At 37.7% G+C, this 17,017-nt stretch overlaps 1 protein-coding gene across 5 annotated transcripts in view; it reads left to right on the forward strand.

The window, feature by feature from the left end:
- The window catches only part of THSD4 (thrombospondin type 1 domain containing 4), a 296,831-nt gene that overhangs the window by 253,426 nt on the left and 26,388 nt on the right, over window positions 1-17,017 (forward strand). For all 5 annotated transcript variants that reach the window (XM_021407464.1, XM_021407463.1, XM_021407462.1 and 2 more), the window contains one exon: window positions 14,567-14,742. In XM_021407464.1, the coding sequence (XP_021263139.1) occupies window positions 14,567-14,742 (176 nt within the window). The remainder of the gene's footprint in view (window positions 1-14,566; window positions 14,743-17,017) is intronic.

Raw genomic sequence — 17,017 nt, forward strand, 5'->3', positions numbered from 1 at the left:
TCCCTTTCTTCCCTTTCTTCCCTTTCTTCCCTTTCTTCCCTTTCTTCCCTTTCTTCCCTTTCTTCCCTTTCTTCCCTTTCTTCCCTTTCTTCCCTGTGCAGATGTATGCAATGATTTTGTTGGCCTGAGTGGGAAAAATACTGTTATTGGATCAGCTGGTTTTGGTTTCTTGGGATGAGGTGGGCAGGGTTTTTGCTTCAGTTTAAATTTTTGGCAGTTAGTCATAGAAGCTAAAAATGAATAAAAGAAGTGGAGAAGGTAAAGAGTATACAAACTGAAAGGAAGAATAACGGTAAAAATCAAAACTAATTCAAAGACAAACTCTACCAATGATTTTTTTAAATGCTGAGGTGAATTTTAATCTGAATTTATATTTTTATCAAAATTAAATAGATATATATGGATTGCTCTTTTCTTGGACTAATAATAATCTCTGCTAAGAATATTTTTTGGTTCATTTGATTTATTGGAACCTACTTTCTGTGTGTTTTATGGTGTACGTTAAAAAAGCTATTCAGTAGCTTTACTGATTGAGTGTATCTCACATGCAGTTCCTTAACATTATATAGGTAACAGCTCTGCTAACCTGGGCAATTACTGCTAGTCCTGCTGTGAGGTATATATTGCAGTTGCATACCACGTGCCTAGTCTCTGAAGGATCCTAAAGAATCTCCTAAGTTGATATAATTGATCCTCTTTGGCTTCCTGGTCTCAGAATTATTATTATTTTTTTCAGTCAGTAGTTGGACTATTTCTGTATTTTATTAGTCAATAATCAGATATAAGTTGGAAGATGTCATGTGCCTCCAGTTTAACAGCTGCAATTAAATAGCCAAAAAACACACAAAGAGCTTAGTTGGGGAAGTAAGAGCCACTAAAAAGGAAAAGAAAAAAAAGTGTTTTAATTTACTTGAATGTTGCAGAAGAGAGAGGAGTCAGGTTTTACTCTGGCAGTATTTCCCTAACAGAGCATGAAAATTTTCTAAGGTGGCTTAAGCAATTTTGATCTCATTTTGTTGCCAGTGAGACTGTAGACTCAGAGCCAATTGGGTGCTACTCAATGCCAGGAGGGTACCTGAAGTCAAATCTGTTTGCAGAATAATACAGCAATAAATCAGAGTACACGTAGTTACACAGCTTTACCCCCCAGAGTTTTAGCTTGCTGTTTTAATGTTTTGGGGTATTGGAAAGGATCTCTTAAGGTACTGGCTTAGTTGTATTAGATGTGCGTTAAATTCCAGTGGTCTGTTTTATGACTTGGCAGTGGCCTGTGAAAGTAACAACTAAATTATGGTAGTCATTATGGTCTAGCCCACGATGGCCTGGGTTAAGAAGATTCATTTCTATATATTCACCATCCCCTTGATAAAGCTCCCATTTTTATCTTGAATTAAACTGAAACAAGTCCTTCAAAAGTTGAAGACTTTGTCCTCTGGTAAGAATCTTTGCTGTCATCTGGTAGTATGAAATATTTTTTTAGACACGTTTAACCTGTTGCCATTGTAGTGGTTGGTTTTCATGTCTTCACAAAAGAGCACCATTTTAGGTGATTTTGGGGAGGTTAACTATTTGATGAGCTCTTGACCCATGGGCAACATCCCTAAAAAGACACTGCCATTGCAAATATGGATAAGATGTTCCCAGCTGAGTATCAACCTAGATATACATTTTTTTTAAAAGTACAAAGTGACAAGAAATCATTTACAAAAGAGAACTGAATTTGGTATTAATGTAAACAATTTGAACAATGTTGTCTGAAATGCAGAAAAAGTAAGATTATGGATTATGCAGTCTTTAGTTTAAACACAAATTAGGGCTATAGATAACCATCATGATAAATGTAGCATAAGACACCCAAAAAAACCCACACCCAAACTTTTCAGTCAAACTGTATTAGAGTACATTTGAAGGGGAGTAGGAGGGCGTATGGAGGGGTGTTAAGAAAAGGCTCTTCACCAGAGAGTGGTTGGGCACTGGAACAGGCTCCCAAGGGCTGTGGCCGTGGCCCTAAGCTGCTGGAGTTCAAAAAGCTTTTGGACAGCACTCTCAAACGTAGGGATCGAATTTTGAGTGATTCTGTGTGGAGCCAGGAGTTGGACTCAATGATCCTTATGGGTCCCTTCCAACCTGAGATGTTCTCTGATCTATACTTTTTTTTATACTTCTTATGTATGCTTTTTATACTTCTGAAAAAGTGATCTCAGAGAACAGAGTTTAAAAAACTTTAAATAGGAAATAAATGTTTGGTGAAGAAGGAAGAAGGCTTTCTTGTTATTTAACCCTATATTCTGTATCATATTTCCAACATAAGCTTTAAAACATTTAAGTGTAGTTCCCGAAGGCAAAGTAATTGTAGTTTGTACTAATGATACTTAACTCACTTTTTTCTGCTGTCTATTCAGAATCTGAACTCTGCTGCATTATGTATGCTGCAGACAAAGTACTGCAGTTAATTAGGCAGTCTTTTTTAGTGAGAGGCTCAAAACGTACAAATCTATATTTTCCATGTTACCAGGGAAAAATTGTTTCACTAGCTTTATAGTTTTGGAATGAGTAACAATGATAGAATGAGAAGCGATACACTGAAATGATTTGTATTTGGCATAGTCCTCTGCTATCAATGAAATAATTTGGTCATATTCTTTCTTGTTCTTGGACCTATAAAAATGATTGTTACAATGAGATTATTTCTACTTTTGCCATTTCCATGGGTTGCTGGGCTTACCTCCATGTGTCAGCTGTGTTTCACATGGTTTGATAGCTTTGTTAAATAAACGTCAAATCAGTTCAGTCTCAGAGCATCTTTTTTATGTTTAAATGTGTTGACTGCCTAGTTGATGACATAACCAATAACATCTGTAAGACTGCCCTGAGCATTTGCGGCCAGAAAATTGTGTATGAGAAAGTGGATACCAATGCTGAACTGACTTGCTGTATTTCCAGCTTTCCTCTTTCCACCCAGCTTCTTGTGCCAGGAATTCATCTTCTGGCAATGTGTTCTCAGGTAAATGGAGACACCCGTTCACTAATGTTTGTATTATTGTTCTTTGCTGGGAGCCAAATAATAGGGAGAGTCTGTGTTAGTGTTGTTTTAAGCTGATGACCAAGATTTACAATGTTGTTGTCAGTTTGTATTGGAAGGGAGAACAAGTGAAAAAGTAAATTTCTGCAGCACTGAACTAGTTCCATGGGAACAAGGTGTGTCTGGTTTGGTTTGTGTCCAGTATCCGTACTGTAATGGCTGCTAAATGAATCAAAGCAAACTTTTCCCACCCATAACAACCTCTGGTCACTCTGTTGTAAATTCAGTCTCCATGCTTAGGTGCTCTCTGCCTGCTGGCCTGGGGTCTCAGCTTTGTGCACGCTGACAGACCAGTTGGCTGCCTGGCATTACAGATAGATTCCGGGCTCATGCTGCAACCTGCTTTTCAGCAGGGCAAAGTTCTTTTGGATCTCTGCTCTGTCCTGCTACCTGCATTTCTTCAAATACTTGTGTACTGAAGACTCAGCGCTTTTGTTGGACTTGCCTGAAATCAGACAGTAGGTGGTATAGCAGAAGCTCCTCAGGGAGTGGGATTGACTGACGTGGTGCCAGAGGAAGATACTTCCAAACTAGGGCACCCAAGAATGCTTTGTAGCTTGTAGATCTGTGTGTTTTGAGTTACAGTATTGAAAGTTACCACAATAAGCATGAGAAATTCTTGAAAAATTCCACTTAAAATTCAAAACAGCTTAGAAACAGTCACCAGTTCCAGTTTTTTATTGCTGGGAATTAAAGCTATTTAGCAAACAAAAGAAGCAGTTACAATTCTATTTCAATTTTGGATTATCCTGAGATACAGTGCTGTTTTTCTCTGGAGATACCACAATCTGCTCTTTTTTACTTAGCTGCCTCAGAACTATTCAAGTTCTTGACAATTGTCAAGAGTGCAAGGAGTTGCAAAATACTTCAGTATGCCAGCTGGAGAAAAGAATGGGATATTTGCACATGTGCTTTTTAGTAATCTGGCCATTCTGACTGAACTGGTGTCTAGATTAAAAGATAATGCAATCCAACCATAGGATTTAGGCCAAATGTGTGTGATGTTTCTATGCTGGGCTAACTAATGTGCAGCTGAGCTGTGCAGAAGGCTCAGCTATCGCATTCAGACACATTAAGAGCCAGTCCCATCAGCTTCTGAAATACAAGAACTAGATTCTAACTGAAAAGGTGCAACTAAGCCAAATGCTAAAAATCTGCAGATTCAGTGAAGTTGCACACTTAGAATATCGCTTGCTACATTGAAAGTGTATCCCTCCTGGAGACTATTAGTTTCCAGGCCTGAATGTTGTTTATTTCACGTTACTGTTGTTTCTTAATATTTGGTTTACAGCTACTGTTAGTGAGGTATATATATGATTCTAAAAATCCAAACCATGCCTTTACACTGTAATTTCACTGTCATTCTTGTCAGGCCTTATAACAGCTGAAGTTCTGGGATGGCCACTTAACTAAGATCTAAGTTTATATGTCCTGCCTTCTTTAAAGAAAGAAAATAAAGGTGTATATAACTAAGTACCTGAAAAAACTTTCACCTTATTGTGGAAGAATTGCCAAAATGCTGAAATTCTGCTTTAAATTCCCTTTTTACTTGCATTCTCTCATCTACTTCATGAACTCTGTACTTAAGAAGTTCCAACTAATAGATAGATAACTTTTTAATTGCCTTTCTTATCAGCAAGGTAAGTATACAGATTTGTATAAAATCCTTTGATAGGTTAACACTATTATTGTTTGTTTTCAAAAAATACCTGGTTAGATTTTCAGTATTGCAGTTTTCCACAGTAGGATTGAGTGTGATGTATGGGAGAACAGTAGTGGCATAGAGGCACGGTAAATACTACATAATCATACATCTTGTATATGTCATAATCATATCTCTGTATTATTGATGCCAGTGCTGGAGACTGGTGTGAGAATAGTGTGCATTTTTGCTTCATTTTGCTTCTTTTTTTATCAAAAAGACTTAGAGGAGGAGGAGACTGTTGTTTTGTTTCAGCTGGCTATTACCAATATGTGTCAGGAAAGACCATATAAAAAACGTGGGTAAATATTCCACCTTCTGATAGATGCTGAAGATGTATGCCGTTCTGTAACGTGTGGATTGATTTGTTTGAAGATTTTATTGAAAGTTCTTGAGACTTTGAATTCTGCTGTAGTGCCTGAGTCTAGCACTACAGATCATGTGGCTGTATGATAAATCAGTTCTGTTTCTCAAAGACTGTTATTTATTGCATCGGTAATTATTTTTCTGCTCTGCTTTGCTGTCCCAGCATTTCCCTTCCTGATGTGTCAACATTCTTTTTGGAGTTAGAAATAAAGGAAGAAATAGGGAAAACTGAATGAAGGGGGAGCTGCATCAGCAGGGGAAAATTAGAGCAGCAGTTTAATGAATGCTCCAAGAGGAAAACGACACATTGCTGTGGTGGCAGAAAATGAGCATTTCTGATTACGGTAATTAACTGGAAGCCTTTATGTTTAAGCAAGTATGTTGTATTTTCTCCTGGCACGTAGAAAAGATAAGGACTTTTTCTCTGGGACTTGTTGCCTGAGATGATTTGCAGGAACAAGCACATGAGGAACTGAGAGCAAGTCTGAACTATGCTCTGGGGACAAATTCAGAACAATAATGAAAGAATTACTGTTGACAGCAGCATTTTACTATGCAGCATCACTATTGCTGCTGATTTGATAAACTGATTTTATGGAGGAAAAAAAAGAAAATTATACAAGTGAGCCAAAGTTGTCTTGCCATTGTAATGAAAACCTGGGAAGTACCTGCCAAAAATTAGCAAGTTCCACAAAGGCTGAGTCCAGCTGAAAATTATTTATGCATCTGTGTCAAATTTGGGGAGTACTCGTGTCCACAATTTTTTAAGAAAGGAACAGTCCTTGCGAAACTGTATTTTCAAATTCCTGTTTCGGCACAATTAAATATAAAATTCAAGCTATGCTTTTCAGAATCAGACCAGAGGTATTAAGACTCTGAAAGCAAAGCAAACCATTTCCATTGGTGCCAAAGGAATGCTGTTTGGCTTTGGGATTTGCCTGGCTTTGTTTGCTGAGCTAGTACATGTGGTTCGTCCAGGGAGAGTATAGAAATGGCCATCAGTTGTTTGGTTTTAGACCGTTTGTTACAGTGAGCAGCAAGGGAGCTCAGAGTGGTAGCTGGAAAATCTAAACGGAAAGATTAGGAAACTGCACTTCTCCAGGCAAAAAATAGTTGGAAAAATTAACAATAATTTGTCTTTTGTGAATGCAATGCTGTGGTCACTGAAACAGCTCAGTGCATAATGCAGAGCTGAACTGTGGATTGATCACAACGTACAACAGACAAAGCACAAAATAAAGCTAAACTACTAGAGCTTCAGTTCATTAGTGTTGGATTCACTTGTAACATAGTCAAAAGAAAAAGGTTTCAAAACTCTGCAAGGTTCCCAGAGAATCATAAATATATTATGGTAGATGATTTTGCACTAAAAACAAGGTTAAATGAAATAGATAAGACAGGAGAAAGATGATGTCTTAAAGAACTATCTGAACAAAAGTGTTCTGAAAACATATTACATATTTTAAACATGATCTTGGAAGTAGTAGAATTCTGAACACCTCAGCGCTAGGTGATGGCATGAAATCCAGGAGAGGAAATTGCCCAGAAACCGGATGAGTTGCAGAAAAGGGGTCAAGCAAGACAAGTAGCAAAAAGTAAATGAACTTTGAAGGAACTGGATTCCAGCACATTGAGCTACTGTTAGTAATAAAAACAGTTTTCTGACATCTCCATGTAACTTAGATCTGCAATACAAAGCTACAAATTCAAAAAAGCTAGTTTATTATCAGTCATTAAGGCTAAAGATAAATTTTCCTTGTACAATTCTTTTTTATCATCTCAATTATTCTCTTCTGCCTGTTCTTAGTTACTATTAGGCTTTCTATATCCATTCTAACAGTGAAGATTGTAGTGCCAATCTTCCAATCGATAACAATTTACTATGTCACATTAAAAAAATATATTATAATTGTTGCAATTATTAGGAAGTGCGTCCAGAATGTCTGTCCTGTGCAACTGAAACAACAGCAACTGAGACAAAAGATGACAGAATATAAGTCTCTTGTGCTGGCTTTTTTTTTATTGTTTTGCTGCGGAAAGATGAAGCCAAAGCAGAACCTCGGGACAAAGTTGGCAGAATTAATTTAATGCAATTCACTGTATGAGATTTGTTAGGATATGAAGCAGGATTTTTTTGATATGATGCAAATATTGTTTAGAGATCTTCCTGCCTCCTCTTCAGCGGCAGGTTTGTTGATGACGTTAAAAAATAACTACATCGGAAAAGTACATGCGCAGTGCCCATAAGGCTTTGGGTGAAACAATACGGTAGGAAAAGATAGAATTATAAAGACAGAAACTTGTCTTTATCAACTTTTATCCTTTCCTTTAGTTGATGGCATTACGATGTCACAAGTTTCTTCTGAAGATTGTGGAAGTTAGTAGAACCATAAAACAAATTCAAATTGCTTTTGGTCAGAAAAAATTTCTACCCTTACCCTGTCTTGGTTGCCAGTGAAGAAACCAAATCAGGTTGCTCACAATCACTTGATTCTTTATGGTTACAAGTCCCTTAGCCACACTAATATTTCTTGAATTTAACTCAGAGTCCTCTGGGAGATGTGGCATATTTTGGAAAGGAATTATTTCTGGGAATCCATTTGAACCAGTCCTCATTGCGTTATTTTTGATCTCTAGATTATGCTATCTCTAGATAGCATTAGGCTATTATTTTTAGGGTATTTAGAATATACAGATAGCATTTGGCTATTATTCTGTTATTCTTTGTTTGCATCAGGGTACTTAAGTACTCCGCTGTCACATGCTATGACTTGCAGTATTTCTAGATTGTTGTAAATGTAGTAAGTTTATTTAGTTATGTAAAAATATTGGGCAAACTGTACTGCAAGTCTGACAGGCATGAAGGCAAACTACGTTTTAAAATATCGAGTAGTTTAGAATTTAAAAATAACAACAGCAAAAACCTCACAGTTGGATCTGAAGTTGTCTGCAAGCATTTCGTAGGAGTTTCACAGTCTATTCACATGAAGAAGTAATGAGTTGTTTTAGTGAGTTATATTGTAGGTCCTGAGGCATGGCAGCTGGTCAGCACCCTTAACCTTGTGCTGTTTGGAGCTGGTGGGCAGCTTGGTGTGGTCTCTTTGTTGGACTTTTCCAGCAAGATCCCCACTTCCCAATCTCTATTACTGTTACACTTTCTACTGCCAATTTATTGTTTTTACCATGAAACTTACCTTTTCTCATATGAAATTTCACTAAAGACTATCTTTACGGTTTAGTAACACAAAATACATCTTTTTTTATAATCTAATATGTGAGCATTTTAGATTTGTCACTGAAGGCTCCATGTAACTGATTTTCTTACAGGAAAAATAAATAGAACCTGTGTTTCTTTTGCTTCTTATGTCATAGTGCTTATTCAGAAGTAGTCATATTATTTACTACAGCTGCTTCTGGGCACTTCCTCTGAAGATGTTGGGAAGGCCTTGCTTCTAAATCAAAACAGTGTAGCCAAAACATTCTTAAACTTTAATTCATCTTAAATGACAACAGCATTTTTAAAAATACTTTTTAAAGTGAAATACCAAAATATACTTCAAATGTAGTATGTCAAGAAAAGCCATTGTGCTGAATTGCAAAAAATAAGGCAGTTGCTACACTTGCCCTCTGAGACACTTTAGTTTAATTGACAGCCCCAAAACAAATGTGGCTGGAGAGCCCGGTCCATCTCACCCACTCAGCTTTTCTAGCTGCCTCTGCTAAAGATGTTTATTGGTTAATTTTTTTTACCATATTTTAGCAATCCTTGGCAAGAATTGTGATCTTCTCTGGAATAAATTACCAGAGAGACGTTTGGAACTAACTTCAGCAGCCCCAGACTTCATTTTATTTCCCACTGACCTCAGTTGCAAGAATGCAGTCTACTTCCCAGAAGAGAACTGCTTTTTCAGGCAAGCATTGTACATGCTCATTTAAGAACTTGCAAGTGCCTAGAATAGTTCAAGCTTTAGATAGAAAGGAATTCAAAACCAGTTCATGCCATTGCTTCTCTTGAAGACTGTTTCAAAAAATGGCAGAAGAGTTCTGACCAGAAAAACAAATTGTTTTACTAGAATTTCATCCACAGCACTTCTTAACATTTCTTTGTGGTAATGCTGTAGATGTGACGCAGTAGTTTTTGATAAAGAAATTTTTTATTTGAAAAAAAGTTGAGTGAAACCGTTAAAAATTGGAATGTTGAAACTTACCTTAGCTGAAGGAGATGGGAAATCCTAGGGCAAATGGGTTAGCAAATGGTAAGGAACACTACGTTTTCTTCTGTATAGGATTCATAACTTACTACTGCAGCATTAAAACTTTTATAGAAAGTTTTGATGCAGACTGGATGATATTTTTCACAAAAACAATAATAATGGGGAAATTTAGGATTGTTTTTATGTATGCTGATTTTACATCTTCGTGTAGGGGTCTGTTGTCATTCACCTTCACCACTGATCTGGCTGAAGGGATGAGAGGATCTTAGCAATGCTTATAAATATCTAATGGGGGGGAGTCAAGTGGATGGGGCCAGGTTCTTTTCTGCAGTGCCCAGCAGCAGGACAAGGGGCAGTGGGCACAAACTGGGGCACTGGATGTTCCATACAAACATGAGAAAGAACTTCTTTGCTTTGAGGATGTCATAGCACTCGAACAACCTGCTCAGAAAGGCTGTGGAGTCTCCTTCTCTGGAGATACTTAAAACCCACCCGGATGCTTTCCTGTGTAACCTACTCTAGGGAACCTGCTTTAGCTGGGGGGTTAGGACTACATGATCTCCACAGGTCTCCCCCAACCCCTACAATTCTGTGAGTCCATGATGTATTTAGTTGGAGTGAGGCAAAGCTTTTTGTACTGTATTTTATTTTAAGGGCATCTGGGAATATGAACTTGTCAGAACACTCAGGCACTGGAGCTTCGGGAAGACTCAGCATGTGATCTAGACTTGAGAAAGTTGGCAAGAGTGAAAAATGCAATAAAAAGGAACTATAGTAATGGAATTATCTTTGAAGTACTGGAGAAATTGTTATTTTATTTTATTTTCTGGTTGCAGTGGTGTAGTTTAAATTGGGATTGCAAAAACTACTCTTAGAAATCATCAGATATCAACTTCCTTCAGGAAATACTGACCTTGAGAGAGGGTACAAGTACACTCTTCACAGAGCACCACTGCACTGACCATCTTTGGTTTAAATTCTTGCTAAGTTTTTGAAGTTGCAGGGGCAGCTGCATAGAATCAATAATAAAAAGTAAGAAGGCACGAGCTGCAGAACGTCTTTAAAAAGAGAACAGTAAACTGAGCTGTTGGAAATTAATATTCTTCTGACACTTGAAATACAATCTTAATTATAGCCTATTGAGACTTGTGCCACAGGATGGTAGCCCAAGCAAAGGTGTTGATCAGAGCTTGTAGCCTGCTGCTATGTGCTGATAGAGTATTACAATACTTTGTCTCCCCAGTGAAAAGCATTACTGAAAATAGCTGTAAACAGCACAGTTTTAGTTAAGAAGCTGAGCCCAGGATGAAAGGTAGATGAAATCAGCTACAGACTGTATGAGGAATGAAATTCCTCATGAAGAATTAAGGGCAAAGCTTTTAATACTCTTTCATGCTTCAGCTAAAAATATTAGCCCCATAAACATTTTTCAGGGGGCAGAGTTGAGGTAGCTACAGGATGATCAAAACATAAGAGACACGTTTTCTCTTTTTATGGGGAGGCCTCATTCTGACTTGTCTTATGGTGGATTTGAAATGAGAGTTTTGTGGATTCACAGTTTCCCAGACAGCCATCCTCCTGCAGCTTCATTATTAACAACAATTGACTCCTTCTCATACCATTTAAATTTTTGAATCAAATAAAATTATAATGAATATTTATATTGTGAGCCACATGTAGCAAATTATTGATTATGCCATTTGTTTTAGCGTCATTTTGGGAATGATGCTGAATTACTTTCCTTTCCTTTAGGAGACCAAAAAGGCAGAAAGTTCTCCACCATGACTCATGCCTTCCAAGCTTACGTGGTTGCAGCTCTGTGCAGCTGCTAAAATTTGGTTTGTTTTGTTTTTGTTTGCTTCTGAAGAAAAGATGAAAGAATGAAACTTTACCATTTAAGATTATTTACAGGGACTAGTGATCCAGGGGCTGTCCTGTATGTTGCCTGAAAGTAAAGGTGGCAGTTTTGATGGACATCAGTAAGGGCTTCCTTCTCCTGGATTCTGTTGGCTGTAGCCGACTGCTTTAAGCTTTAACCTTTCTACATCTTACATTTTATCTAGAGCTATGAAACAATACTTTCTTTAAATTATAGATAGAAGGCAATGCAATAATACGAAGTTTTAAATTCATTTATCTGTTTCAAATCCTTTTCTGTTCAGTTGCTACCTTGTTTCCCTTTTAACAAAAAGCAAATTTGATCTTTTTTTTTCTTGTACAAACTGGGATACTAATAACAACAAATTGACTTATATTTTAAGTGTGCAGATTGCACACGTGTTCTTCTCACACAATTTTTTACCCCACCTTCAAAAAGTAGGTTTCTGAGTCCTTAGCATCCTTAGAGGTACAACTATGTCAGTTTAGTACTGAGAAGCTTAATAAAGCTCATGTAATTGCAATTAGGAGCAGATAGATGTTATCAGTGTTGCATATCTCATTTTCTACATGAGAAGAACTTAAAAAAGCTGACTTCAAATCAAAAGCATAACTGGAGACTCTGATTGGCTGATGCTTGAAGACTCCCACTTAGTCTAATGAATCATTGCGTTTTCATTATCAAATAACAATAAGGATTTAAAATAGGCATAGATTAGTGATGATTAAAATGTGCTTAGATGATTGTATCTAAGCACATTTTAAAATATTTTTCCAAAACTCTATGAAGTTTTCTTCTATAAATAATTTCATCAAGATTAAACAAGTTACAAACACTAAATTAGTCAGCATCAGTTATTCCTGTGGAGGAAGAAGACTTTGAACCTTTCAACTTAACAAGTAAGGACACTGAAAGTGTTGCTGCCCCTTTGTCCCAGTACATTCTGTTCTGATTGCTACTATGCTAGATTTTCTTTAAGCCTGCTTAGCAGCTTGGTCTTCTAGTAGGGTTACAGAAATGGTTCTGTGGAGCGAGCTACTATTTGTCATGTGCTGTGAATTCTGTGGTGACCAGCAGCAAGGGGTTTCTTGAGATACCCTAAGAATATGCTGTTAGCAAATAGAAAATAAGCTGCTCAAGTTAGGCCTTAACCTAATATGCATAGAGTATTATGAGAGTGAAACCTGGAGTATCAAGGTGTTCCTTTGTAGCTATTTACTTGGATTAATTTTAGGAAAATCTGGAAGTTCAGTTCTTTCCTGAGCTCACTGCAATACCTTCTTGTTCTACTGAAACTAATAGTCTCATAGACTCGTCATGTGGAAGCATTTTCTTTGAACTTAGAACCTTTTCTAAACTATTTTCCCTTATTGATATGTTTTTAATAGGAATAATTGTTTTTTTAATCAGTATATTTGTCTGCATCTTTATAGATATGGTATTTTCTTTATACAGAATGTTTTCTTTCAGCAGAGGAGCACTTGAGTGATGAAGCAGCTAACACATTTTCTGAAGTGTGGAAATAATACTGTAATTAATCGGTAGTACCACTAATTTATATAAAAGGATAACGATAGTTGTAATGTAGTTCTCTACCTTTTTTTCCTAATATATTGAGCCTTTACATTGACATCTTGTGACCATTTCTCATCGCAGTGTCACACTAATGCTTTTCACTGAGAGGCCTGCAGCAAAAGCAGAAAGACTGATTGATTCAGTTAATTCAAGTGTCTGGAATGTGTAAGAACAAATTGAATTTCTTTTCTAATGGGCAGTACTTTGGAATTACATTAATTTCCTATCATTTAGGCCGTGAAAATTGACTTGTTCCTTTTTTTTTTTTTAACGGCTTAAATAGCTAGATGTAATGCTGAGAGTGTTTTATCTGTTTCTGACAGTTGTTGTGACAGGACAGAGAAGGAACAATCTCTGATGTAACCAGGTCCTCAACCTTAAAGTTTTATGAAGTGAAAGCTAGTACATTGAATTTGCATTAAAAAATGCAATGTGCAACCAAATTATAAGTAAATTCGATTGTCTGTTCTAAGTGTGCATTTGAGAACAATCTGTTTTATAGTGAAATTGAATATTCGGCTGAGTAGAGCCTTTGGGGGAAAAGATCGTATCTTTCCTCCATACTTCAACAGCGTCTGACATGGCTTCAACCTAGAGATAGGCATGTGCAGATGGCAAGAGTTTGAGCAGGGACTTAAAATTATAGCCACATAGATAAAGGGAGCATAAACAAGAGTGAGCAGAGGCACCTAATAATCTGTGTGTTCTCCATGATCACAAGGGACATGCACTGCACAGTTGGTTCACACTTCAGTAGTGAACGGGATCTTACAGGAAAGACTGTAGTGGTGTAGAACAAGGGGTAATGGATTGATCTTGGAAGTGGATAGATGTAGGCTAGTAATTAGAAATTTTTTACCACAAAGGTGGTGAGGTGCTGGAACTGGTTGCCCAAAGAGGGCGCTCAGGAGTGCTCAGAGCCAGACTGGCTGGGGCTTTGGGCAACGTGTTCTAGTGGGAGATGTCCCTGCCTCTGGCAACGGTACTGGAGATTCTACTAAATGATCTTTAAAGGTCCCTTCCAACCCAAACCATTATGTGATTCTATGATTGAATCCAGATTTATACTTCCTTACCTAATATCTGATTTTCAAGTCACTTTTCCATCTGCAAGATTTGCACAAAGCACATCATTCCACACAGTGCTGGAGATAAGGGCTCTGCAGATGTTCTGGCAAAGAAAATATTCTGAAAAGGAAGTGAAGAGAGTAGCCAAATGGCTTCATGAAGACTAATGGGAATATTTGTCAGCCTAGGATTTTCATGTGTCCATAAACTGATTGTTTGGTGCTTCTGCATTGTAAAATGTAGTGGTTTTCTGCATCTGCTTCTGTATTTTGTAGTATCTTGTTCATAAAATATTTGGTTCAATGGAAAGGAAGGTGAGAAAAATCACTTTCTTGGCATCTGTGTGTTGAATGCATGTTACTGGCTGGCTGAGAGACTCATATGACATCCTATGAAAAGTTGTTGGAAAATATTTCCAAGCTGTCTAATGTTTCTTTCTTTTCTTGCAGCATAAAAATATGAACGTTCAGGCAAAGTTTTGTAAGCTTGCCCTTTTTTTTTTTTTTTTTTATTCACAGCTGTTAATGTAACTGTTCTTTTCAACAGTCATATAGTTTGTCCCCCAAGATCAGGGAATACATAGCAGTGTAACATACATTTGGGGATCTGATTGGACTCCAGTACATGAAGGTGATTTCTTCTGATCAACATCCTTGTGTTTTTCTCCCTATCCTCTACAGCATTGCGGAGTCGATCAGGGCGGTCCATCATCAACGGAAACTGGGCAATTGATCGACCTGGAAGATATGAAGGTGGTGGGACAATGTTCACTTATAAGCGCCCAAATGAAATCTCAAGCACTGCAGGAGAGTCCTTTTTAGCTGATGGTCCAACAAATGAAGTGCTCGATGTCTATGTAAGTTTTTTTTGTAGGCTAATCTTTCTGATGAAAAAAAAAAAATTGTTTGGTGTTTACATGCAACATTTTAACTGCATTCAGTACTTGTTACTGTTTTGTTCCTTTATTCTTGCAACAGAATTTTGGTTACTTTACTATCTCTTTCTGTTAACCCCAGCTTGCTCCAGATCACAGGAAATCTAAATAGCAGTGAAGATTTTTTTTCTGTCTAACTTTACTGATCCAGTAAAATAGAAGTAAAACATACAGATGCCAGTACGCTTTGCTACTCAAACAAATTTGGAATAGTTTAATTTTACAGTGAACTGAAGCAAATACCTAAACCAGACAAGACCTCTCACAGAGCAATACCATCTCAGTTTTCTTTAAAAGAAATATTGATCCAGAAAACTACAGTGCGTGATTTGAAGTGGGACAGATCCAACAGGAATCCATGCTAAATTATGAATAATAGCTGTTAGATAAAGTAAGAGAGAGGACAAATTGTGGGTAGGAGAGGGGAATCATAGAGAAAAACCTATTTATTTTAGTTGGAACAGGTTTATATTGTATCATATTGAAAAAATATAACTGGGATTGATTATTAATTCTTTTAAAATCAGTGATGTGTTCTGAGGTTATACCTTTTTTGTGTGGTAAAACACATTCATTAAAAAACTAAATGGGTTGGTGATACTGGTTGCTTCATCCAAGTGCAGTAAGTGGTGGAAAAGTAAACGGCCTAGTTTGTTTCATAGAAATGTAGTACAAGGGCTGTTCCAAAAGTAATACCTCCTATTTTATTATGTTGGCCAACAACATCAGAGTTGGGTGTTGATGGGATGGCAGTAGAGGTTGAACCTTCCCACCAATATTCCATTACATTTTGTTGCTGTGCAACTGATGGAAACAGAGTGGCAGTCTGACAAAATAGCATCTGACATGGAAGTGTGTAGGAAGCAAAGGGATGGAATTGAATTCTTCCATGCAGGAAAAACTACACCCACTGACATCCATTGACACTTGCAGAACATTGATGGAGACCAAACAGTGGATGTGAGCACAGTGAGGTGGTGGGTGGTGCATTTCAGCAGTGGCGACAGTGATATGAAAGGCAAGCCATGTTCCAGATGGCCATGCACAGCTGTCACAGCACAAAATGAAGACTTTCTTGATCAGGTCATCTGTGCGAATCAACAGATTATAACCAGGGAACTGTGTACAGAGCTGAACATTGGTTTCAGTGCATTGAAAACAACGGTGGCAATGCTGGAATATTGCAAAGTTTGCACCAGGTGGGTCTCATGAATGGCCACACAGGAACAGAAAGAACACTGAATGCAAGCTTGTCAGGAGCTATTGAACAAATATGAGGCTGAAGGTGACAGTTTCCTAAATCGCATTGTTATGACTGGCAAGATGTGGTATCACCACTACAAGCCACAGTCAAAATGTCAGTCCACAGAATGGTGAGATGTGAATTCCCCACTGAAGAAGTTGTTCAAGACGTACCCCTCAGCAGGTGAAATGATGTGCATTGTCTTTGGGGTTAAAAAAGAGTCCTTCTGGATTTCCTGGAACCTGAGCAAACCATTAACTCCAACCACTACACTGCAACACTGAGTAAGTGAGGGCTTGAACTTCCAGTCAGACCTAAGAAGAGGACAACCTTTCTCTTGCAATACAATAATGTCAGGCCCCATTCCACTTTGAAGACCATGGTGCACATTGCCAGTCTTGTCTGGACTGTCCTACTACACTCACCATATAGTCCAGACTTGGTGCATTCTGTCTTCCATCTATTCAGACTGATGGACTGCATGGGCAACATTTTCTGAGAAACGGTACCATCATAGCACCTGCAAAACAGTGGGTCACCTCTGCTGGTGCAGATTTTTATGAGCATGTCATGCAGGCTCTTGTTCATTGCTGGAGAAAATGCATAGCTAATGGTGGTGCCTATGTTGAACAGGAGTGTTTTGTAGCTGAGAATGTGCTCTATCAAATAGTGTTATTGTGTTCCTTGTATACGTTGTAGCTTCCTTGGAAATAAATAGGAGGCATTACTTTGAGTGACCTTGGTTCCTCAGCTGGAAAAAGTTAGATGTTGGCGAAGTTATTCCCCACCTGCAATATGGTGTCTTATTGAAGGAAATAATAATTACGCAAGTGTCACTTCTTTTTGGGTAGTTTCTTATTATCTATGTTTATAAAATAAGTGCTGCTGTGTATTAACATAATGCTGTGAGCTGAGGTTTAAGTTTTTATTGCTATCTGATTGATGCCTAATACG

The sequence above is a fragment of the Numida meleagris genome, chromosome 9 (assembly GCF_002078875.1).
Source record: "Numida meleagris isolate 19003 breed g44 Domestic line chromosome 9, NumMel1.0, whole genome shotgun sequence".
Lineage (NCBI taxonomy): Eukaryota > Metazoa > Chordata > Aves > Galliformes > Numididae > Numida > Numida meleagris.